The sequence below is a fragment of the Copidosoma floridanum genome, unplaced genomic scaffold (genome assembly GCF_036245765.1).
Source record: "Copidosoma floridanum isolate Cflo_tuat_1 unplaced genomic scaffold, Cflo_Japanese_pri ptg000025l, whole genome shotgun sequence".
Lineage (NCBI taxonomy): Eukaryota > Metazoa > Arthropoda > Insecta > Hymenoptera > Encyrtidae > Copidosoma > Copidosoma floridanum.
The window spans coordinates 3,265,928-3,292,889 of record NW_028321902.1 but is presented as its reverse complement, the minus strand read 5'-3'; the positions used below and the strand labels follow the sequence as shown (position 1 = coordinate 3,292,889).

Below are 26,962 nucleotides of genomic sequence, written 5' to 3'. Positions count from 1 at the left end.
CGTTAACATTTATAAATATCAAAGAATTTTCTACCAAAAATAGTGTGCTATAATCAAAAAATAACTTTTTTTTTTTAAATAGTATAAACTAGTATTTAAAATTTTTTTCAACTACTTAAAACGCTTTGGTATCAGTATTTAGAAACGAAAAAAAAAAAAAAATTTCCAAGAGAAAATGGAATATTTTACCAAGCACCCATGTTCTAGTTTGAACATCGTATCTTTTTCTGTCCCTTACTCTTTGAAACCGAATAGAAATCGATTTAATGAGCGAAGTCACGTGTATTTTGTCACGAAATGTCTCAAAATTAAGAGCTTTTATCGCTCAAACCCTTGCCTTTATTAATGACTAAATTAAAAAAGGATATTAAATTATTCATCGAAAACGTCAACGCAAATAATTTATGAATACTCGTGAAATAAATCAGATTTTCCCTACAAAATCTCCTTTATATTTGCACAAGGTCGTCTCATCGTTATTCAAATTATACGTCAGCGATCGCGTCCAATCAAAGTTGGCCCTGCCCTGTTATGCACAACTTACTTGTCGACATTTAAAAAACAACGCTGTGGAATAAATTTTCCGCAGACTTTTGCCAAGGGAGCCCCGGGTATTACCTGTAATCCCACCACTTTCGTATACCTATGTATTATATATACGTACGGACACTCGACGACGAAGCGCCAGGAGGGAAAGGAATAATTTTAATTTTAATTAACCTAATTCGTTATTTACTCCGATGTGGTAGCTGTAATTTTTGTAATTACCTCTGGAATAGCTGTAGGAATGGCAGAGGGAGCTTGAATTTTTTATTTTTATGTTTACTTTGATGATGGTGTGTCTCATGATAAGAATTCCGAGTTGCTTTGGTATAATTTGTTGAAAAACAATTAAAGTAGAAAATGTTTCCTTTTCAAGAATATGGTTGATCTTCAAAATATACTGATGCAAATTTCTAATTAAAATCCTGTCAACTTTACTAAGGTGACTCTTAAAATAATAATTGCTGGAATGATTAATGCACCCCCTCAAAATCTTTAGAAAAAAAATTCCCAGTGCACAGCTCGTCTTCGTCAAAAAATAAATTGGTGGAGCCGTCCTGCCCATCAATTTTCTCTTCATCTTCCTTTGGCTGGTGAAAATCGCCCCCTTGTATATAACCATAATCCAATAAAAGTTTCCCAGACGGAGACATTTAGTAATCCTAATTTATGTAAGTTATGTCTCTGGGCGTAAAAGAGACATTCTAGCCTTGGTAGTGTAGTGGCAATAAAAAGATAAAAGCACGAGCCGGAAAATTTGTTCTGTTAAAGAGTGAAAAAAAAAAAAAAAAAAAACCCCTAGGAGGTGTGCAGTCGCAGTTTTTTCTCTTGTAAACGAGGTTAATTTAATGGAAGACGTGTTTTTATGTTCCTTACAAATATTTTTATTTCTTAAAATTTCCCATTTCAATGGATTAATTTTACATCGATGATTTCAGTAGCCTAAGAAACAATATTAACACCGGAATAAATTTTACTTGTTCGTGACATTTTTATTTTAACTGTATAGAACCAGAGTACAATGTTGCAACTGACTGTCTCTTATGTTGGACATATTTCTGACACTAGTTGTGATACTAGTTTTGACTATTTAAAATCAAAGATAAAAAAATTTTCAAATACATAGCTTTTAAAAAACAAATTATTTTCACTGAACATTAAAAGAAAAAAAATGTTAATCAGTAAAAGAAAACCTAATCTCATCGTGGTGGTTTTGTAAACTTAATCAGTCTTACAAATAAAAGTTTGTTGGAATAATTTGAATTTTTTTCCGGTATTTCTGACACAACGTTAATTTGCTTGCTCTCGATATCATTGGCTGGTAATTGCCTTTGTTAGGCCAGCGTTGCCAATAACCACTGAAAACTACGCCCGACTATACGTCCTCAGCCGAAAGCCATTATTTTTCGATAAACATTCTTCACTTGCCGAGTAGACGAGTGTAGAAATCGTCTCACCGATTGTTCATACATTGTCTGTTTTGGCGTTAGACTGTGCACACGTGTATTTGCTGGAAGTACAATTTTATAATACCGTATCAAGACATTATTAGTAATATTTTACGAACGACGTATGTTCACCAACAGTACGTAAGTATTTAAATGTATTTAAAACTCAATTTTAAAAACGAAGTACATAAATTTATTAAAAAATTGATCAATTTGATAGCATCTGAGTCAGTGCCCACTGTTGTTTAAAAAATAATCGAAAAGATTTTGAGTTCCATTTTACGTGTGCTTGGACATCTTCTCTAATCCAATTACTAAAAATCTATGCGTATAACGGTAAGTTTTTCTAAACTATCAAATATTTTTAATAAATCGGGGAAAAACACTTTTTTAATAATTTGCGTGAATAAATTGCAATGTATGTATTTTTTTATTATTAATTTCTATATTAAGAAAATTTTCATTAGTCAGAGATAAAAAAAAAAGTTTCTCAAAAATATGTTTGAAGTAGAATATCAAATACACTGATGAAAAGGGCGAATTATTCATTAGCCATAATTCGAGTCACTACCATATTTAATTGTAACCTCCAATATTAACTGCCACATGCTTGATTCGTTAACTGTTAACGATTGAGAACGTGCCTATATTTAAATCCACATTCAATAACAGGTAATTGCTATGACTTACAGGATTAAATGCAAGCACTATTTTCTGCCAGTGTTCTGGTTATGTTATGAGATATTTCAAATTAAGTATGTAACGCTTCAATTATTTTGAAAATTACAGTTTTTGTAATTTAAAGTAAAATTTCATGCGAAATCGAATTTCAAACATTCAATACACAGGATAATGATTACAGTACTTAAATAAAATTTATAAAGATTAATATAAAAAACATAAGTCACGACCCCTCACGTAATACAGTTGTTCTATTTGCTTTGTTAACGAAAAAATCGTTTTCCAGGTGTATCATCTTAATTATTGAATCACAGTGTACTTGTAGCATTGTTTATAAATTTCTGAAAGTAAACGAAGATACTCACAGCAACAAACGAGCGAGTCCATAGACATCACGATTTTCCAGTACTATGTTGAAAGCCAGCAAACAGAATCTCAACTGCAAGAATGGATCTAGCGGAAGCTTTTCGAAAATTCATCTTTGCAACGCATGTGGAAAAATTTTTACCTCGTTATTCAAACTCAAGACGCACCAACTTGTTCACACGGGGGAGAATCCCTTTGAGTGCTCAGTGTGCCAAAAAGGTTTTAGAGCTTCCAGTGACCTCACAATACATATGAGGACCCATACGGGGGAAAACCCCTATGAGTGCTCAGTGTGTCAAAAAGGTTTTAGAGCTTCCAGTGACCTCACAATTCATATGAGGACCCACACAGGGGAGAAACCCTTTGAGTGCTCAGTGTGTCAAAAAGGTTTTAGAGCTTCCAGTGACCTCACAATACATATGAGGACCCATACGGGGGAAAAACCATATAAGTGCTCAGTGTGTCAAAAAGCATTTTCATCTTCCAGTGTGTGCACAAGGCACATGAGAACCCACACGGGGGAGAAACCCTTTGAGTGCTCAGTGTGTCAAAAAGGTTTTAGAGCTTCCAGTGACCTCACAATACATATGAGGACCCATACGGGGGAAAAACCATATGAGTGCTCAGTGTGTCAAAAAGCATTTTCATCTTCCAGTGACCTCACAAGGCACATGAGAACCCATACAGGGGGGAAACCCTTTGAGTGCTCAGTGTGCCAAAAAGGTTTTAGAGCTTCCAGTGACCTCACAATTCATATGAGGACCCACACAGGGGAGAAACCCTTTGAGTGCTCAGTGTGCCAAAAAGGTTTTGTAACTTCCAGTGACCTCACAAGGCACACGAGGGTCCATACAGGGGAAAAACCCTTTGAGTGCTCAGTGTGTCAAAAAGGTTTTACATCTTCCGGTGTGTGCACAATACATATGAGGACCCATACAGGGGAGAAACCCTTTGAGTGCTCAGTGTGCCAAAAAGGTTTTGTAACTTCCAGTGACCTCACAAGGCACACGAGGGTCCATACAGGGGAAAAACCTTACAAGTGCTCAAATTGTTCAGAATCTTTTAGCCGAAAAAGTACCCTCAGAACTCATATGCGCGTCCACACTGGCATACCATGTGGTAGCTGTACTATCTGCCAGAGACCATTTACCGACTCGAGCAATCTTAGGAGGCACATGAAGACCCATACCGGGGAGAAATCCTTCGAGTGCTCAATTTGTCATCAGAGATTTAGGGTTAAATTTTCCCTCATGTTACACATGAGGACCCATACCGGGGAGAAACCCTTCGAGTGCTCAATTTGTTCTCAAAGCTTTAGACACAAATCAACAATCACATCACACATGAAAATCCATACAGGGGAAAAACCTTTCGAGTGTTCCGTTTGTCTAAAATCTTTCAGCCGCAAAGACCATCTAACAACTCATATGCGCGTCCACACTGGCATACCTTCTTGTCACTGTACCATCTGCCAAAGACCATTCACTTACCCTAGTAGTCTTAAAGTGCATATGAGGATTCATACAGGGGAAAAACCCTATGAGTGCTCGGTGTGTCAAAAAGGTTTTAGATCCTCCAGTCATCTCGCAACGCACATAAAAATCCATACAGGAGCAAAACCCTTTGAATGCTCAGATTGTCCAAAATCTTTTAGCCGTAAAGACCAACTCACAAGTCACATGCGTCTCCACACTGGCATACCAGGTAATCACTGTAGCATCTGCCAAAGGCCATTCACCTTGATCGGTAATCTTAAAAAGCATATGCTTACCCACACGGATAAAAAGCCATTTCAATGCTCGTTCTGTCAAAAAACGTTTAGAGAAAATGGCAATCTAGCAAGGCATATGCGCATCCACGAAGCGTCCACGGGCAAAGTTTGGGATCGATGCTCCATATGCCAAAAGGTATTTACCGATCCCAGCAGCTTAAAAAGGCACTTTCGGACTCACACAGGCGAAAAACCATTCCAATGCCCGATGTGCCCGAAAAAGTTTAGTCAAAACAGCACCCTGAAAGTTCACATGCGAATCCATACCGTCTTGGTAGTGCAGTAGTGGTAAAAAGATAGAAACACGAGCCGGAGAATTTGTTCTGTAAGAAGATGAAAAAAGAACCCCTTGGAGGTGCGCAGTCGCAGTTGTTTCTCGTGTAAACGAGGATTTTAATTCCTAAAGTTTCCTATTCCAACAGAATGACTTCATATTGATAATTTTGAAAGCCTAGGAAATAATGTTAACATCCGAATAAATTTTACTTGTTCACGACATTTTTATTCAAAATCGTTGGAAATATTAAGCCATTAGTTACACAGAACAAGAGTACAATGTTGCAACTGATTGTCTTATCTTGGACATATTTCTGATAAGGACAACTAATAATAATTTTCAATGTATTACTTCTAAAAAACCAGTTATTTTCACTGATCATTAAAAGAAAAATATAATGTTAAACACGAAAAGAAAAGCTAATCCCATCGTGGTGGTTTTGCAAACTTAATCAGTCTCATGAAGAATTATCTCTCGAGTTTACCCTTGATTATTGTTCCAACTAACCATCATCGTCATCCTAGGCACTATGCGTCACTCGCACATATGCGCATATAGACATTGGGCACCAAAGCATCAATCGAACTCTTCAAAGTATATAATACGACAGTGGCGTTTGACAGGTACACGGAGCTTCCATTTCTGCCGCAGCACCAGCCACTCATCGCATAAATTTCATGCTCCACTATCGTGATGTGCCGTCGAATTGTGATTCAGTAGGTGCGAGAAAAATTTTTCTTCATTTCGACTTTTCAAAGCCAGTGACAAAAATTCGTCTCGTACGCTCGCACAAACATCTTTACTGCAATATTTATTTTTATCTATACGATTGGGAATAACATTTTTTTAGTCTTACAATTCTTAAGTGTATTTTTAATTGTGTGATATAACAGGACAATATTTGATAATCATGCATTAGTACATTATTTTATTTTTGTACGGATGCAAGAAACAATAAATATTATGTTGGTACTATAAATTAATTGAATCAAATTCATTTTTTACCATCGATCATAAATTATTGTGCATCTCTACGAATTTCATTTAAACAATACAATATTTTCTTACTACTAATGACCATTATACTTTTAGCGTTACTTTTGGCTGTAAAAATTTGTAAATCGTACTTCATTCTTAAATATCCCTGATATTCATCAATGTAAAAGGAAGAAAAAAAAAAAGAGTTGTTCGACGAGAGAAAGAATTTCCTCCATTATTAACTCTGTTTCCCGTTATCACCTTTTTTTTCCTCTCCTGCAACAAGTTTTTTCGTCGAACCGAATAAGCATCCTTGCATCCCTCCGGATTGACTCGAGCTTATCATATACATTTAAAAAAAATTTAAATATACATATGTATTTAATATTAATGCTCTGTCGCGTGCACCCAGCACTACCCGGCCGATCGAGAGAAAAAAAAAGAAACAGGAGATAAGTCAACACGCGAGAGTTATCGACTGAGTCTCTTCTACAGTAGCAACATTTTTTATATTATTTGTTGTAATCCATTTTTTCTGGTCACTTTAAATAATTTAGAAAAAAACAACCTACTGTTAGGACGTATTAACATACCCGATTTCTCCTCAGATTCACGCTCTCTTTATTCTTTTTTCATTCTTCAAATCCGGTCGATTACCCGAGAGAACGGGATAGAGAGACACGTGCTTTTTTTTCCTCTCGTGAACCATGAAATTCGACGTGTCTCCTTTGCAGCTTGAAATTTTCCTCGAGCCGCCACTGAGAAATCCGAAAAATTTTATCAACTCCATTGCATCGCAAAAGCGTCAAAAATGACCAGTAACACGCTGAAAAGTTCCCATGGACCTGTACATCGCGAATCTATCTTTTTTCTAGAAACCGAAAGCTAAAGGATGGAAATTTTGAAAAAAAAAAAAAAAAAATGCCGTAATGAAAATTCTTCGGAGGCGCCTGCTCGCGACACACGACCTTGATTGTCTCGTTGGTGTGCACCAAGAGACTGCTAAAAGTGCGGAGAAAGAAAGAGAGAGAGAGAGAGAGGAGAAAAGCAATTTATTCGCCAAGTGCGCACATTAACTCCGATCCTGGCGTGCCTCTGCGCGCGCGAGAGAGACCCGGCGAGCTTGAAATTCAAATGAGCCACGATACGATGTGACTCTCGCTCTTTCCCATTTTTTTTTTTTTTTTTTTTTTGCTTTTTACTTTCTTTTTCTTTTCTTGGATGGCGCTTAAATGTTCGCTTGTTTGTCTGCGCTTACTGGTGGCAAATTCAACTCGTTTCCCTGCATACCATGTAATTTTGTAGGAATTTTGAAAAAAAAGTCCTCCCAACTATTTTAATTAAGAACCTAGGCTTTTTCGAATTACGTAGTAATATAAAAACAGTACAGCAAAAATAACTAAAATCTTTACCGTGAAACTACGGTGATTTTGGGATACTTAAACTACAGGAATTATTTCAAGTAGCTGCGGTACAATAAAGGTAAAAATCGTGCCGTAGTTACAAGGTAATAACTGCCATTGAAATAATATAGTTTAAAAAAGCCCTTTTTTCAATCTTTACAGTCTAAATTTTTTAACATACCATCGATCGACTTTTACCGAGAAAGTAAGAATCCTTCGAGAAAATCACTGTAATTGAATAACTTAAAATCGTAATGCCCGAATAGAAAAAAAAAAAAAAAAAAAAAAACTGAATCAAACCTGTCGAAGCGTGTTAAAAAAAAAAGTCCAAAAAAAAAAAAAGCTCGAACGTACAGTACAGCGGAAAACTTTATGTATGTATAGGTACGAGTCACGTAGTGGCACTTGCTCTTGAGCAATGTGTATATGAAAGTTTAAGAGAAACAGGGGAAAAGTCGGAAATCGAGAGCGCGAAGATACTCGCAAGGGAAAAAGGAAGAAACTGTCATTTCAGTTGCACTCGACTTCCACTTGCGCGTTACCTGTGCCACGTGCATACACATCGATGCATATTTCATCTTCCTTTTCCTTAGAGAGCACTTCAGTATACACGTGTAGGTATAAAATCAACAGGAGCAGAGGACTGTATATACCTGACTCTTGTTACGTCAAAGGGTATATAAGCCGGCACGCCGGGGATTTTCCTGGCAGCGTGCCAGTGAGTCGCCGAAAAAATAGGTTATCGATCAAGCCTACAGGCATATATATTATATACCCCATTACACGCTGTACTCTCTTTCTCTCGCTACACATGTGTCTCCGGGAAACTATTATCTGTGCACTTATTTCGTCATCTCTGTCTGTTTTAATCTACAAGTAGGGTCGGTAATTTACCGACCGAGACTGTCAGTTATAGCTGTATAATTAGTTTATTACACCGTACAAGAACGTGGAGTTATGGTAATTAGACTTGCTGTTGAGTATGTACACAAGAGTTTAGATCTTGTTTTGATTGAGGTGATGTTATGTTTTGCATGTGTAATATTATTAATAGAATGGTACGATAAGGAAATGTTTCCGGCCGATCCGGAAGGCGAAACCGGAAATTCATCGAAGCTAACAGCTAGACCATCACCAAGCGAATATTTGAATGTGTGCAACATACTGGTATGAATTTTGGAGAAAAAAAATATGTATAAGTATTTACCTCTCTTTGGATGTATCGGCAATTACGCAAATTCTTGTACCTACTCGTGTAAATATACCAGATAAACGCTTTGATAAACGTCGCTTAAAGCGAATTGAAAGAGTATTCTCAAAGCAAAGGGACGATAAGATTATTTTGCCACTGGAATATAAAACACCGTCGGACATTCCGATTCCTCTGGTGCTCTACATTTGCATTCTTGCAAAGTCCACGTTTTCGGACTATTTGTATGAGAAGTGCGAGGCTAGTGTTTTTTTGATGGCTGTACTGAGGACAAAATTCGACTTCTTGATTTTAAAATTACTCGTGCCAATAAAAAAAAAAAAAAAAAAAAAAAAAGAGCAGAGAGCAGTTTTGCGTTCATATCAATGCTCGCTCGTTGCTTTTTTTTAACTCTTATATTGTGTGCGGTTTATAGAAAATAGAAAAATCAACACCGATAACCGAATTACAGTTATCTACATGACCTACACCACATCCTCGAGAGGAAGCTTAGTGTTTCCGAAAAATTAAGTAGGCGTGTTTGTACGTGTACATGTGCTAACGAAAGTTATCGCGTGAGTCAGGAAGTCGTGCGTTCTTTTTTTTTTTATTATTTCCTGTGCTCATCGACTAATGAACCAACTGTCCATCATCATCGTGACCGAGATGGAGAGCTAACGACAATGAAATCTTTCTTCGGAAGATGCCTTGGGGCTTGACAGTACTTTTTTGTTTGCCATTAAAGTTTGATTAAAAAAAAGGAGTGTTGGGAAACATTTTTTTTTAATATCTTGCATGGGCGCTTCAACATTACTTTTTGTGGAGACGTATAGCGAAAAAAAAAATCTTGACGATCTTCCGATGGAAAAAATAAAGTTCCAGGATTTTCTTGGAGCAACAATTCATCAGGTTGTCTTTGAATGGGAGCGAAAATCAGTGTACAAAAAAAAAATTGCTTGCTCTCTGGCGTGAAAAAAAAGAGCACAAAAGAAATGATGATCCCGTACGCAAGGACGCACGTGCCTCCAAGCGATTACACACACGCCCCTCGATCTTTCGGGTGTCTTGTTTCGATCAACAGATGTCAAATTCTGGGTGATGATTATACGTCAAAAACACACGTTGGAATTGATGGAACAAAGGTGGGAGGGACGTTGTTATTGCCATAAGTAGTTTTTTTTCTTTTTTTTCTTTAAATGTCTTTCATGTTATGATGAAATAAAAATAGTTTAACCATTTTCTAGACTAGTTCTTTTTCATTTTTTATTTGTTAATCGAAAGTGTGGAATATAAGACGTATCTCGTACAAAGTGTTGTGAATTGAAATTTGTTTTTCTGGAATTCTCGAAACTTTAGGTCTTTGGTCAGGTCAAGAGATTTTTTTTGTTTCATGCTTCTCTTGACGAAATCGGCTTTCACGCAATCGAGGAAATGAGCACGTGGAAGCTGACCTTTTTTTCGTGTGCCATATATGTTTTTTTAGATATTAGGTGTATGAGTTTTAATGTAAAATTTCAGGTGATAAAATTTAATATAAACGAATGTATTACACAACTAAGCTGTTATATAGTCAATTATATGAATTTTATTGTATAAAATGTATCGTATTTTGTAGATGTGTTGAAAAAATTCTTTACAAATAATCAAATCGATGCCTTTATGCATCGATATTTTCTCTTCAAAACTATTCGATCTGCGCTTGGTTAAACTGTCAATAATAAATTAATTTAGTTGACAACATAAAGTTAGGAAAGAATATTTGTCAAATGTTTATTGATCTTGCTAAAATAAATTTTGTAAAAATGTGAGGATCTATACATAAAACTTGAATTTACATACTAAATTTAGTAACCCAAAGATTAACCGATAAAAAAAAAAAAAATTTGGTAATAGTCATTTTTAGATCCCTAAATTCTTTTTATAGGTATTCATTGACATGTTTGCTAAAAAGTAATCCGTACATGGGTTAATAATTAACACAGTACCTGTGCATTAGCATTTCTTATATTTACTCAACTAACAATGATGTAACCCAATAACGTATTTCATCTGTAAATTGAGTTTCCGTTCAACGAATTGGGCATTACATATCCCATCAAATAACAAGTTTCTAATTACTATTTGGAGTCTTATTTTAAATACCTAAACACCATAGGCCAAAACTTCCATCTCGTTTATCATATTCTATTATCTCGAGTCTACTTCATTAATCAAGTACATTCAGCCTCTAAATCATCGCCATTACCCCCATCCCATTGACAAATCAGTACTACATCAGTCCAAACGATGCAAAGCTCGTGAGGTTCAAAGCTCATATACCTATAGATCGAGAAATAATGGACTAGCAAAATTTCTGTACAACCAGAAATAATAATAATAATAGTAATAATAATAATAATAATAATAATAATAATAATAATAATGACAACAGAAGCTATTATTAGTATCTTTATTATAATATGCCCCTGGAATAATGAGGTGAACGACGTTGACGACGAACGGGTGAACGTTATAGAATTTTCATGCTCTGAATTACGATTTCGTTGTTTTGTTGTGATTGACGTATGAGATATAGCTCGTAAACTTCATGCATCGCAAAATATGTGGGGAGCCTAGATAATGATTAAGTTGTGCTAATGATCGTGAGGATATGCACTTTGCGGTCACAAATTTTATACGAATAGTCTTATTTATATTTTGAATTGTCACACTTTAAAATTTTAATTGAACGTCAGCTTACTCCAATTAGGGATATGAAGAGGGGTTTTTTTTTTTTAAATTATATTTCAGGGAAGTGACCTGTGATGAAATATTACCATGTTAAAAAGGTTGCGTTGAAAACAAACCTGTTTCTAAGCACAACAAAGTAAAAAAAAATATTTTTCAAAATAAATAAATGAACACTTGAGCAGCGCAAGCACACAACATTGTGGGAATCGTGAATTTATGGATGTGTGTGTTTGTGGTTTGGAGGTGAAACTAATGTCTGGCCCAAATGGCGTGGCAATTCATCGTTTAATTGCGTGTAAATAATCCTGGGCCATGCTCCCGTGGATTGATTAATTCCCGAGATCCGAAATAAGATTAACATCGACTTGGAGTGCAAGTTAATCACGACAATTTATTATAGATCTTTCTTATCGTTGATGTTGCGTAATCCCTGGGACTTTGCACTACGATATTAATGATTTTGTTGAATTATGGGATTCTTTGAATAAAATGTGATTTCGATGATAAAAAAAACCTTAAACCCAAACCCTCCTTAATTTTAATATGCGTTGTTCACTTTATTTTCATTATTATTTCTTGTTAAAATAATGTTGTTAGAATTTAGTAAACGAATACGAATTAAAATCAATAAGATAAAGGAAATATTTGAAAAAAATATAAATGAAGCAAAAGACACTTGAAATGTTTTTCATCTCAGCCATCAGTATAACATTGGATTAAATTAAATTAACGGCTATATTATATTACAACATTCAAGCTATTGTCGTCTTCAAGTGCTAAACCTTGGGTTAAAATGTTTCAAAAATTATTTTTTATTTATAATTAAAAAAAAACCTTACTTTTCCAGATCTACTTATGAGTACGTAACCAAGAGCTTTTTTGTGTGAAATAATAATAATATAAGGTAGAGCCGCAACGCTTAAAATGCAATTCAAATCATATTTTCTTCAAGAGCCGAACGTCGAGGCTATAAATAATCTCGCCTTTCATGTAAAAATAATTAAATTAATTTATATATTTATGTTGCATAAAAGATTTATCAGCGAGATTCGACGTAAATGCACGCACGTGAAAGGCACAGGAACAAAGATTTATGTTCACAGATGTTGAAGCGACGTAAGCGATGGGTGGTATAATTTCATCGATTGAAGCGATAAAAGGGAAAGGAAGTAGGACGTGTACATATAAGCGAGGGAAAATCGCGACAATGACTGACAAAAGAAAATTTCACGGTGGGAGAGGAGGAAAAAAAAAAAAAAATAACAATGCATTCGAGTGAATGGGGAACTCTATTAATATGGGCACGCGTAATGACGAAGCAATTGAATTGATAAAGAAATCTATGAGCGCACGTATACGTTAATTACGTAATTCTATTATGATACCGATATGGTATATAGTCTGCCCGTCACTTTGTAGTACATCAGTCTAATAAAAAGACAACTTTCATTTCTACTTTTATTACGTTTTTCACATAAGTATCTCCCATCATACCACTTGTACATACAATCTGTTAATAGCGCACTACTACGTAAAAAATATTGAGATCTTTTTGGGAGATGTCGATAAGATACGCCTGAAGATGTACGATTTTAGAGAATTTCTCGGCAACTTTTAAGGTCTTGAAGAACAACGACATTTTTTTTTCTTTTATTTACAATAGTTCGAGATATTTCCAAGATGTTTTTTGTTACAAAATTTTTTTAATTTTCTTCCAATGTCAGAGTATGATGAATAAAGTTATGAAGATGATTAATCGAAGAAAGCAATTTTTTAGAAAATTCAAATTAAATAAGTTACAATTAGTAACTATCTAAAAAAAGAGAACAATTTCGAATGAAGCCTTTTGTTCGTTATGTGACTCGTGTGAATCATCCCTACGATCATTTTTTTTTTTTTTAATGTAATTAAAAATTAAAATTTCTTTGAACTATCCTTGGTTTGCACAAAAAATTAAATAAAAAAGAAAGTAATAATGCTATAATTTAAAAGTTGCATTACACAAGTATGTTTCAAAAAACTGGCTAGTTTGAAAGGAGTTTTACATCTCAAAATTATTGTAGAACATCCATAGGTATCAGTTTTTTTTTAGTAACCTTTTTTTTATGCCTCGAAATTTTCCGAAAATTATTAACAGCACTTTGAATCACATCTTTTCAAGATCGTTAGATCGTAATTTTTCTAATTTGGGTAGCATAAATATGGTGTTTTCGGTATAACTTTCAACTTAATTATGCTCGTCTCTGTGTCATTTATAAACGACAGGTGTACCTGTTGTATCTCACAATTTGATGAGCGTAGGCTATTTTTCAAACTCTCAGTGATTTACGATTGTACCGGTCCATCCGTTGGAGAGAAAAATTCATCTCCTAGTATCGCAATTTATGGCTCGATTGACAAACAACTGCAGGATGTCATTCCTCGTGATTGTCATTCCACATGTTTAGTTTTTATATTACACTAGACGTATAAGCTGGACTAGAAATGAAAAATCAAACGCGATCACAATAATTCAACCCACGCTATACCTTATATATATATATGGCTTAGGAGTACAGCCAAAAATAATGTGGGTCAAGTGCGAGAGATGAACGGGGTATAGACAAACAACATCTATAGTAGCAGAGACAAATTGGGAGAAACGAGGGAAATGGATGCAAATATATAATATGCAGATGGTAGGGAAACAAAAGGGAGAAACCAAACGGGGAAGTAAACAACTTGATGTCCGTAAAAAACGAAAAGTGCAAGTATACAACGAAGAAAAAGAAAAGTGGTCCCTGACTTTTGGCACTCGGCCACTGATTTTCGCGAATAACAATTCGAAATGCACGTTAGTCGGCTACGTGTACTGTGAATTCGTACAATAAGTTTCAATTTGAGCTCGTGCTTTTTTCTTTCAATTTCGTAATGGCCATCCAAAAGTACGGGTAATACTTGTACGACTCATAGCTCAAAAGTGCTCGTTTCGTTTTTTATCAAACATTGATAAGACTTTTTTTTTTTAGAAATGATGTAGAAACGAACTGCTGCATCCGAAAAAAATGTTTTTTCACGATTTACACGACCGTTATACATTTAACGTTCCAAAATGTGATATCTCTTACCCTGTAGAGTCCACAAAATGTGGCTAACATATGGAATGAAAAAACTTATACTCTTTGAATTTGAAGCACTTGAAATTTTTCTTGTATTTAAATAGTGAAAAAATGGTGGTATTGATTTTGTGTAATTTTGTGTAAATGGTGAAAATGATATTGAAAAAATAGTGATGTAACATGTAAATTAAACTAGTGAAACTTTAACTGGTAGAAATGAAAAACTAGTAATTTACTATTTCACAGTAAAAATCCACTGTCTCTACAAGTTAAAATCCATACATCTAGGAAGTAATCGACACTACGCTCAAGCCGTGAAATTACACTACGAAAAAATCGCTAGTAAAATTTTCAACTTTATAGAATAACACTCTACATTATTCCCGTGAAACAATTTCTTTTTTTTTCCCTTGTACACAGACAAAGGGGATATCAAACGACGAAGCGAAGAAAAAAAAAAAAAATTTTCTCAGACGAATCAGTGATCGGTCCCTCTCTCCAAGAGCCCGACAAGCCCTCCCCAAGACCAGAGAATCCCTCCGAGGGTGATTTATATAAAGGGCTCTTCTCCAAAGCTGGGAGCAAAAAAAAATCACCGACAGCCCCTCCTTACTATTTTCATTCCGAAAAAGGTCACGGTGCATATATATTTACTTACAGGAGGAGGAGACGGATCTCTCTCTCTCTCGCTGACCTCTCGCTAACTCCGTACACGCCTCTCACGAGCCGATCGCGCAAAAGTACACTGTATGATATATATATACGTACGCGCAACCGCGATTCCACGAAAGCGCCTCATCCGCCGTATCGGATATCGCAAGAAAAAAAAAAAAAAAAAAAAAGGGAGGGAGTATAGCAAACAGCAGCGACTACTCGGCATGGTCCTTTTCTTTCACTCCCTATCTTCGACAGCATCCTTATTACGCCGCGCAACGTCAGTCAGTTGTAACCGGTGCAGCTGTTGGGTATACACACACACGACCTCGCGCATGGTCGTCTATCAAACACACGCGGGGAGAGTAGGTATAGTTCCTTCTTTCTCCCGTGCACGTATATATATATATATATACGTAACCGCGTCAAGGATAAAAAGCCACGCAGAGCAAAACCGGCGAGACGAGAGTGAGGGGGGGCCCCCTCCCATTTTATACAGCAGCACACGCTGAACTTTTTTATATACGTATAAGTATATAGATAGGCCTGTGTACAAGCTTCTTGGTGGAACTGGACCCCTGGGCCCTCCCGGGCGAAGCGAGTTCTCTCTCCTTTCCACCTGTCCCTCTTCTGGGACCCACTGTGGGCCTTGCCTGTATACAGTGGGGGGGGGGCTTATACTCGTTTGTCTCCCCTATATATACAGAGCGCGTTGTCGATATACGTATACTTGTATACGCTCCGTGCGGTGTGCAGCTAAAAAAGGAAGGGAGGGAGAGAAAAGCGCGTCGACGTCTAGCGAGTGAGTGGTGGGTTGTTTTTTTTTTTTTTTTTTTTTTATAACAGTCCGCTCGCCGCGAGCTTGAGCGTCAGTATGCGGCAGTAGCGGCCGACGCTGGGTCATCTGCGCGCGACCATATTACACCCGCATCGCGCTACGCTGTACTGTATTTTCGTCTACGAAGCTTTATTTTTGTTTATTTTTTTTTTTTTTTTGCTTCTTCGTCACGTATATTGTTGCGGGAAAAGCAAAAAATACTTTTGGCTTTTCGAGTGACGCGTATAACAGTGGCGGGGCACAGTGTGTACAATTAATCTTGCCGGAAAGCTCGCCGAGCTTGTACATATACTTGAACTTTCGATTCGAAGGTGTCGAGGGAGAGACATGTAGCTTCGAGGAAGGAAGGATTCTATGTGAAAAAGAGGGTGGAACATAAGGGGGCGAGAAGAAGAAAAAAAAAAAAAACATTTCGAGCAACATACCCACCCACGAAGGAGAGTGTATATACATGTATATATTCACGTACACGCAGTAGTTGGTCCTCGAGGGGTTGGGGGTGTGCGTTGGCCGAGACATGAGCGACGACATAACCTCAACGCCAGTAGTATCGGTGGCGCGGGTGCAGTGCGAAAAGGAGGCTTGCGAAAGCCACTGGTGGTGCTACATTGTCAGCCTTGACAGCGCTCTGCAGGAGGAAGCAGACGAAGAGGACGGCCCAAAGTGGACGGGGACGGTGCTAGGACGGCGATAAAAAAAAAAAAGAAAAAAAAAAGCTTATGGCGAGGCACCGTCGGGGCGTCAAGAGCAGGCCTCCGGATTGTTATCGCTACTTTAGCTGCTACTGTTGGACCACGACAGCGACCATTAGTTGAAAACGGTACACGCACGCTGATAAGGAACAGAAGGCGGTGAAGGGAGGATTCTGGGGGGGGGGAGGGTTGTTTTTTTTTAAAATCCATTATTATTAATTTTTTCCTTTATCGATCCAGTGCTGTGAAAGAGTTTTTCCTCTTGTTGTTGTTCCCGTTGTTGTTGTTGTTGTTTGTTGTTTCTGTTATCGCGCTCGAGGAGAAGACTTGCAGGAAGTGGTGGGCACAGTAGTCATGAGCTTCCTAAGCCTGCGCAATCGTGTCCTGCAGACCATCATACTCGGCCTCATTGGCCTCACGTTCTACACGTACTACAGGACCACCGACACTGACATCCAGCAATATGCCCTTATCAGGCACTACAGTAAGTAACTTTTTTTTTTTTTTCTTAAATTTACATTTGTACGTGTGCTTCATTCGTTGGGGTTGTTGATGACTTTAAACGCTTTTAGGTTCCCCCCCCCCCTTTTTTTTGAGCTGGATTGCCTATTTGCGAGTCGTATGTATACATATTTGATAAGCTATTAATAAAATTTTCATGAATTTGAACAATACGGTCGCGAGAGCTTGCGCTGGCATTTGCCACTTGCTTATTACCCCCAACAAAACTATAATGCTTTATTTCAAACTTGCGTATTGATCGCATGGATGTACTTTTACCTGTGTTCTCATCGTTAGTTTCTTTGTTTGTTATTTCGAAATGGTTAAAATTTTTTTCGATTATTTTTAATGACCTTGGTTTAGTGATAATTTTTTTTTTTTGAAGCTTCCAGATAATTTTTTTTTTCGACGACACAGTGAAATATTAATGACTTGAATAGTTATCGCGTGGACACACCTGAAGAATTAAAAAACGAATTTGCTTGTTTAAAGATTACACCCGAAATTAAACTTTTATTCCGTGTTTAAATGAGACTTTGTTTCGTTAATTGTGGTAGCATAAAACTTTATACTACCAAACAGTTTATGTAACAGTTTGTGGCTCAAACCAAACTACGTTTAAAATAAGATTACGTCTGAAACTCAGGTATATACAATTACATCAAAGTTACGAGACCAATACTCTGCCAATATTCAATTATAATCTGGCGCATTGACGAGCCGATACCTCAAAATAACAAAATTATCGTTGGAAACCGCAACCCACAACCAGTATGTTTTTTTACTACGAATAAATGAAACAAACTTCGTTGTAATTCATCATTTTTCGTTACTTTGATTTCCAATGCTTGTACTGAAATTCACGGGATAAATTAAAAAACCAGGCACTTATTGACTCAGCTGTTTTCTTACATCATTCGATATCGAGCCTCTTTCCCACTGAATTAATAAAAAATCCGACATTCCAAGCGGCATGAAAATTTTTCCACGCGCAAGACACAAGTAAAATCAATCGATAAAACGACCGTGGAAAAATCAAACTTCCGTGTGTCCACGCCTCCAAACGTAATCGCCTTATTGCTAATATCGTTAAATCCCCTCGTCAAACACCGTCTGCGTGGAAAAAACATTTTTTTTTCCCCAGAGCACACGTGACCGCGTGTCTTTGCTCGGGTTACACTAACTACACCCACGTAATGCCTACCGGCACTCAACCAAGTAACCCAATACTAATTATCTTGACGTCCGTTTTGATACCCCCGTTACCACTCGTTTCCTCGGCACAGGGTTTTGGAAGGAGGGTCTCGAAATTCCCGCCACGCGAACATCACAAGGCTAATTTGGTGTCAGACGTCAATAAACGTTTTCGCTATAGTCGTCCCACATAAGTTGGAATCGATCACAACCAGACGCATAAACTCGTCGGGCTAGTTTTAACGGAGATCCGGTAATTGATCTTCCCTCGTCGCCTAACACAGCGTCGAAACTTGTGTTCAATTTACTTTCCAACTTGGCCTTTGGACGAGCACAATGTTTACTGATTTATGGTCTTGCTGACCAACCGAGACACGTACAGCAATCGAGAGCCGGAAAATGGCACTTGTGTGTCTTTAATTGACGTATATCATACCGGTCAATTCATCGAGGCGGTACGAGTACAATGTGTAGTATAGATAATATTCTTGTCGTTTGGAGTTGCACTACCTGAAGATTTGACTGAGATTTTTTTACTTTACTCGTGCCTCCACTTGTTGTTACGTTATCAATTGTCAAGGTAAATTCATGATTTAACTTTTTCCTTACTGCTTACGCACTTCAAAGTTGGTGCTTATCATTGAGATTTTTAACGGTGTGACCTCAGTTTTTTATTTTTTCGATAAAATCTTTTGTTGTTATTAGATTTCGTGATTGTTTTTGATTTTGCCATTTTTTCACGAACAAATATAGACACTGCACGCGAAGACGCGGGATAGCTTTCAAATCAGCAGGATGCCAGTGTCTCAGAGTCGTCGCGACTAGTCTCGTCCAATCATCCATTCATACATTCATTTATTCATGAAGGGAAAATCGATTTACCGGCGAGTTCAGTGCACACGTGTGTGTGCACACACGGAAGAAAAATCAAACGATAAATTTCTCCGAGTGAATGGGAGCTCGTGAGATGTTATAGGAGAGTAGCTTTCTTTTCTTTCCTCTTCTTTTTATTTTAAGAACAAAAAAATTGTATTGCGAGGTGGTTGAAGTTATTTTTAAGTGTCTGGTATCATTAAGGCGGAGTACTGAGCGTTTACCTGAAAATGTTTTGAAGAGTAACAATGTAGTTTGACAGTTGGGTGGAAACGCAAAGAAAAAGTATTGTGATGCACAGCTGAAGTATTTTTTTTTTTTTTTTATATCCAATAGAAACAATTTTCGTATTTAAATAACTTTACAACTTAATTGATCGTATAGTTGAGCTCAAAAGGATCTTGTCTTGTATTATCATCTCGGGAGATCAAAACTAAATTCTTTATCGCGGAATTCGGGGCACGACAGGAATTGTAAAATCAAGAAACGAGTCGTGACGGGAATACTTAAACAAACATCGTGCCAAAATCTTGTTGCTTGAAAGTATCGTAAATCGAAATCAAGCACTTACTGACAACTTTTTTTTTCTTTTGTTTCTTTTTTTATTAAAAACCAGCCAATGAATAAACAAATATTTCACAGCCTATATTTTTATTTCTAAACCACATCAAGTCTCCTTTTTTTCTTCGAGCACGTTTAAAATCTCAGTTTTTTCATGATTAACCACAATTTACGCTTTTACAGCTTCGGGACTACTGCAGTAAATAAAACTTGTGAAAAATATATAAGAGTTAAATCGAGATAAAAACACGACTTTCCGGAATTTTTTAAGACAGAGGCTATACCCTAAAAAAATAACTAGCATCAGCTTATTACAATTAAGTGAATAAAAACTTGAGTGGTAATGCTATTAAATTATATATTTGTTTTTTTCGTTGTCAAAAAAAAAAAAAAAAAAACAGTTGGATATTATCACTCAAGTTTTTATTTACAACAAAAATTGGAGTCGAAACATTTTTTACACTTCAAAAATTCTCGTGAAATATTTGGACAAACGTTATAAAATATCCTCGAGTCAAGTATCGACTTAATGAGTGAAATCTAAAAAAATTAAAACGCTAGCCTATGGTACACACAATAGATTTTTTTCCTCTCAAACGTTGCTAGGAGAAATTAGCTACTCTTGGTATAAGCACAATCACAGGGCGGGCGGAGAAAAAAAAGAGAGGCAGCAAAAAAAAGAAAAAAAGACAACTCCCCGAAGGAATCGGATGCACGAAAGCGCGTCGTCTCCCATCGCTATTAGACAACCAATACACATGACGCACATACACACATGCACGTACGCGTGTCTATCGTTGCGGACATGTAAATTTCTCGGTCGATTGCAAATGAGGTCCGCGTACACAATGGCCAACACTTTATACCATCTTCTTGCATGCACGAGTGCAAAAAAAAAAACGCGCGTTCAAACCTCTATCGGATTTCACGCACATATATGTACATACAATTGCGTATACGTGTATAATGTGTATACGAGGAATGTCATTATCATCTCCACGGAGGTGGAGAAAGGAAATTGGGAAACTTGACGGGGGATAGTAGCAAAAAAACAACAACGGATAGATATAATAGCGCGAATTTCACGCGACAAGAGATGTATCAGTGGTATTGGGCAAAAAAAAAAAAAAATATAGGTTGCACAATCCGACGTAACCGCCCCCTCAGCAGCAGTGAAAGTAACTGAGTTTTCACGTGGCAATGTTATCAGGAGGGGATTATCTTTTGGGAAATTGGATGTTGTTTCGGAATGAATTCTCTGCGTGCACTTTTATAATATTATTATTATTTATTTATTTTTTATTATTTTTTTTTTATACATCATTGCCACTGTTTTTTGTTGTCGCTATTGTTTTCTTCCTTTGCAAGATCGTCGGGATTTGACCTCGCTGCTCTATTGCAAATTGAATTCCAATTTTATGACCCTATTACGAAACGTGCCACATGTTTCAATTTTTTTTTTTTTCCACCGCGATTGTTTGAGAAAATTACCTCTCTGCGAAGCATCGACGTTATTTCAATTTATTAAAGGATGCGGCTGGTGCCATTAAGGTTGAAATCACGTAAGGTCACGCAAAGCCGTTGTTGTAATGCGGGAGAAAAATAAAGAAACGACCGTCGGCATTTTTATTTAATGCATCACAATATAATAACTCGGTATACATTTATTTATTGCTGTACGTTTTTTTTTTTTTTTTTTTTTTTTTTTTTTTCTTTTAACTGAAGAAGATTTAATTGTTTGCGATGAGGGAACGCAATGAAGGATGCATAAATGAACAATGTTTTGCGAGAGCCCGTGACTCACGAGAGTCGGATGTTAATTAAAAAAAAAAAAGTAGAGTTTTCCTCTCACGAGTTCCAGCGAAGAGCGAGAGAAAATTATATCATTCGCGAAGCGTGCGAGTTAATTTCATCTCGTAAAATTACTTAGTGACAAATCGCGCGCATACTTAACTCAAACTTTTACAATTAGCACCTGAACATTCGATGCTTAAATAATATAGCTTGCCTTTTTTTTTTTTTTTAAGTAAATATCTCGTAATTGTACCATTCAATAAACTTTTCTTGATTAGTTGTCATTAATTAAAAAAAAAAAAAGTAATTAAACTTTGGTCAACTCCCTCAACGTGTCAAAAGTTTTATCGATATTTAAATTTCGACGTATTTTGATAATAAAGTACAATCAATACGAAATTCAAAGAATATTTTGCATACTTGAAAGTACTGATTCACATAAAAATAAGCAAAATTGTATTGAATGCAACAATTTCTCACGTGAAACGGGATGCAATTTACGTGTCGTAACAAGTACCAAGCAACGTTGAAAATTAGGTTAAACTTAGGTCTAACACGATATAATGCACGCTTGACTAGCTACGTACCAAGTATACGCTCTTAACTCAAATTTAAGGTGCTTGTACATCCAAATAATCGCCCCTCTTTACCGTTTCCGCATGTGATGAAACTTAACCTACTTGTCATCGTTGCCTTAACTTTTCCAAACAGCACAGCATATAAATAACGTCACCCTTAACCCCAATGAAGCACGTGAAATTATTTATTTTCCAGAAAAGTGTAACTGAAGAGAAAAAACAATTCTAAATGTTCGCAGATCACTCTCTGTACGAGCCGACGCCGCTACAACTGGTACACATAACCTCAAACACGAGCTCGGACATAACCTCAACGTCTCAATCACGTAGTCTCGGCAACGGAAGTACGGAACAATTCACGCTCGTCAACGCGAACAACGCCTCGCAAGTGACGGGGGGCAACCTGTCGACCGTCATAACAGTCGTCGCGGCTTCTTCTTCTTCTTCCCTGCAAACGCTGTCCTCTTCCTCGAACACAGCCATAAAAATCTACAGCAGTACCACCAGCACAAGCACAACGACGACCACAACGACCACGACGACTACGACGACGGTAGCCCCATCCACGTTGCCGGTGATAGACAAAAACTCGACTCGCGCAGTGTACACACCCGGACACAAGGAGACCGTGGCTCACAAGTGCCCGGACTTTGGCAAATCCATTGATCTCGTGGTTGTGGTGATGTCGGCTCCATTGCACTACATGGCCAGAAACGCCATCAGATACACGTGGGGTCATTACGGTCAGCACAGGGACATCAGTATAGTCTTCATGCTGGGAAGAACCAACAACGTCAGCGTCGAGAAGGAATTGGATGCAGAAGTGCGCAAATACGGTGACATTGTTCGCGGCAACTTTGTTGACTCGTACGCGAATTTGACCCTTAAAACGTTGTCGGCTCTCGAGTGGGTGCACACCTATTGTTCGAAGGTTAAATTCGTGTTGAAGACGGACGACGACATGTTCATCAATTTTCCTAGGCTCGCGTTTTTCATCAACAAGCACAAGTCGTTCAAAAAGGTGATATTCGGCAAATTGGCGAAGAAATGGGGGGTCGTGAGGAACAAGAAGAGCAAATACTTCATCTCGGAGTCTCAGTACAAAAACAGCTCGTATCCGAACTTTTGCACCGGTCCGGCTTACCTGATGTCCAGTGATGTGATACATGACCTCTACAAGAGGGCACTGGAGGAGGGCTTTTTCAAACTCGAGGATGTATTCATCACCGGAATAGTGGCCAATAAATTGGGTATTAGACGCATTGACTCCCCAGAGTTTCTCAACAGGAAAATCAGGTACGACGCGTGCAAGGTGCAAAAGAGCATCAGCATACACATGGTGACGTACAGCGAGCAATTTGAGCTCTGGAAGAAACTACTGGACGGCAAATCCAAGTGCAAATGATGAACTCTGTATAGGACTAATGTTGTTTGGTGATCGATTTCGTGTTTGTACGATGTATAATTTATTGTGGATTCGTTGGCTGGCTACGCTCGCTATAAGTACCCCATGCCAATAAATCGTGTATTCGATGATTGCACTAACGCGGTGAAGTAAGTGTCTCGATTTGAGGTTATGTGTTTTCTTACGGGTGAGTCTGTGCGTTTTAAAGTGATACTTAAGGAACCTTTTAGTATTAAACAAATCGAAACTATAAAGAGTAATCACAAGTATTGGGTTGAAGGATGCGTTTGAGTCGATTCTTACTTTGCCAGCGTTACTGTGAAAAAAGATGATAGTTTTAATTACACATGAAGAGAAAAAAGTAATAAGAATGATAGAGAAATTCCAGAAAAAATTATCATTCTGCATGGTAAATCGAATGCAAGTTGGTAAAAAAGGAGAAAGTTATTATTTTTAACAGTAAAATTTATAGTTTGAATAGTTGGAATTAGGGTTAGAACACTAAAAATTACTATGTGGGAGGGTTAAATTTATTAACCAATCATTTTGAGGTTAACTGTTCCAACCACAATTCTTACCATTTGAACTATAATTATTACTATTAAAACAATAATTTTTTTTTTTTTGACAGCTTGCATTCGATTTCCCATGCAGAGTGGTAATTTTGCTGAAATTTCTGCATAATTCATATTATTTTTTTTCTCTAGTGTACATTGTTACTTAAGTTAATCGTTAAAGGTGACACACCAATGTATTGTACACAAGTTTAATATGCAAAAGACTCTTTCGTCGAATCTTTGTTTACCTTTTGTATCAACGAAAGATTGTTGAAGCATTATTTTTTCATGTCTTATTATTAGATAATTATACATTAATTGTTTTATCTGTCGCATCGCAGAATGAACTGCAAAAGTGCCGTCAATTTTGATTTATTGATTATTACGTTTTATGATAAAATTTTTGCGATGTACGAGATATTATCGAACCGAGTGCCTCTTTACGTGATAAAAGAAGGTAGGTTTGACAACAAAAATTTTCTTCAAAGAATATTCACTTTCCAGACGAAAAAAAGATACTAGGAAGTAAACAAACTTACCGTGAAAGCGAAGGGCTTCAAGACAATCCTATTTTTCCAAATTAAACTCTTGTTATTATTTTTTTTTTTTCTGTCGTACATCTTGCGTAATGGTAAATCGATGATGCTTAGAAAAAAGCACACGGGATTCCGCTCGATCCTAATTGAATGACGCACTCGAAAAGTAGTTTCGCTTATCGCAAAAATCTTTTTATCTCAAACCTCTTGATCGCCATTTTTGCCCCACTGTATATAAACTTGAGCACCCAATGCACGAGTGTGTATGTGTGTGAGAAAGATAGCCGATAACGAGTGAAGTTGATCGAAGTAAATGGAGAGAGAGATAGCTGGATTTTTTATATTTTTGAAAAAGTGCTGCGACTAGTGTTTGTACATGCGAATCCAATTGTACTTAAACAAAGGTATATATATATACTCGATTTTTCAAGCATTTTGATAATGTTGTCGGCGCAATTTTTCTCTCTGACATGAAACGCATAATCCTTAATTTTGAATCTTTATATTTTCTTTTTCGTTAGTCTTTTTTTTTTTTACATAATATTATCTAGTCAACGCCTAGATAATTATACTCATGTTTTAAGTAGTTGCATGGACTTTTTGAATTGTTTTCGTTTCTGGTTGTCGAATTTTTCGTACGAATCGTCCAATGAGTTATGGTTTGTGTTTTCCATTTCGCATGAATTTTTTTTAAATCGGAACGATAAAAATTATTAGTTTCTTAAGTGCCATAAAAAAAATGAAAAGTGTGAAATTCATGAGATACTGTAATTTTCGACACTGGAATCCAAGGAGAAAACTTTGTTCCTATGTGCGTCATAATTTTTCCATCTATGAAAAAATAAGAAAAAAAAAGAGAAAAAGGTTTCATGTTGCCTTATTAGTTTTATGTGAATTAGATTTTAAGATAATTTTTAAGTAAGAATTCCCTTACGATCGAATTTATGCATATACTTATATATTATTTTACTTGCCAAAATTGTATATCAACGAATTTGCTTTGATGAACATTTATTTTCGTAATGATTTTTACGAGAATCATTGCCATTTGAAATTATTTTTAATTTTAAATAAATTATTATTTATTTATACAATGATTTTTATTTTAACCTGTTATTATTTCTTCATTCGTATTTATTATTTTTCACTACAAAATAATAGAAAATATTTACACTTGGGTATCTATATGACGAAAAAAAAAATTACTTCCAAACCATGACATATCAATACACGATGATATTCTTGTGTAGCTCTGCGAAAAATGTATGACTGTACTGATGTAAAAAAAAAAGTGGGACCAAGAATCCCGTTGTGAAGTGAAGCACAGAACATTATTTAAAAAGAAAAGAAAAAAAAATTTTAAGAACATTTTTATACTATACGCTATAAAATGTATGATATAGCTAGTACACATTTACGACGACAAGAAGCTTCGATAGCATAATCCGCAGAGATTCTAAAAATATATTCTAAAGAAACTTGATCCTCGAGCAAATACTTCAGATTATATACGTAAACGAGGATTTTAAAAAAAATTTACAATTTACAAATGTCACGCATCAATAAACAAAATACTTGGACTTAACAAATTTTATTAATTCAAGTATCTTGTAACCATTTAAAACTATTTGTGAAATTTACATATTATCAAGTAAAGTGATGTTTAAAATAGTACCAAGTACAAAATTGTAAAATTTTTCATTATCTACTTTTTAAATATGTAAACATTCAAAGCTCCTATACAAATTAAAACCTTTAGCCTTTCCTCGTGTTTACGTAAAAACTATAAATTTAATTCGACATCAATCTAAAATTTATATATACACGTCTCTTCAATATTAAGCGTCTGAATCAATACACCATAAATGTACTTTGTATATATTTTGGGTACTGCATATACAATGATTTACGATATACATAAAACCGACTTCTATTTAAAAAATCTTTGTATCGAACGTAATAAAGAAATACATGGACATGCATACACAAATAAATCGAACAAAGTCAATTTACAAGCGAAGACAAAAAAAAGGAGGTCACCGCGACATGACACACTACAACCGTATAGTCGTTCACTCTTTGCTTTTCTGTTTCTTTTACCCTATTTAACCGGACAACTCGCGCGAGCTACAACGACAAATTAATTTCGAATTTATAAACGTTGATGGTGACAACCCAGTGACATGCACTTCTGATGTATATTATAAACATACGAGGGTGCGATATGGTTTTTTTTTCTCCTTTGTCATACAGTCAACTGATACGATACGTATTTACACGGACAGTAGGCCGCTG

General features: G+C 36.4%; 3 protein-coding genes across 3 annotated transcripts in view; all 3 read left to right on the top strand.

Moving 5' to 3' along the window:
- LOC106642379 (uncharacterized) overlaps positions 1–26,962 on the top strand; it is a 113,473-nt gene that overhangs the window by 69,651 nt on the left and 16,860 nt on the right. The gene's annotated exons all lie outside the window — the stretch shown is intronic.
- On the top strand, positions 2,969–5,914 carry LOC106642356 (uncharacterized). The gene has a single exon (XM_023390149.2). It carries the CDS (start codon positions 3,083–3,085, stop codon positions 5,093–5,095), a length of 2,013 nt encoding a protein of 670 aa, XP_023245917.2. The 5' UTR covers positions 2,969–3,082; the 3' UTR covers positions 5,096–5,914.
- LOC106642357 (beta-1,3-galactosyltransferase 5) lies at positions 16,087–26,839 on the top strand. The gene is made up of 2 exons (XM_089595382.1): positions 16,087–17,152; positions 22,409–26,839. Exons 1-2 carry the CDS (start codon positions 17,023–17,025, stop codon positions 23,572–23,574), a joined length of 1,296 nt encoding a protein of 431 aa, XP_089451508.1. The 5' UTR covers positions 16,087–17,022; the 3' UTR covers positions 23,575–26,839.

Excerpts from the sequence above, each read along its gene's own strand:
- LOC106642356 (XM_023390149.2), top strand. The coding sequence starts at position 3,083 with ATGTTGAAAGCCAGCAAACAGAATCTCAACTGCAAGAATGGATCTAGC.
- LOC106642357 (XM_089595382.1), top strand. The coding sequence starts at position 17,023 with ATGAGCTTCCTAAGCCTGCGCAATCGTGTCCTGCAGACCATCATACTC. Across the intron at positions 17,153-22,408 it reads TGCCCTTATCAGGCACTACA|ATCACTCTCTGTACGAGCCG; the intron begins GTAAGTAACTTT and ends AAATGTTCGCAG.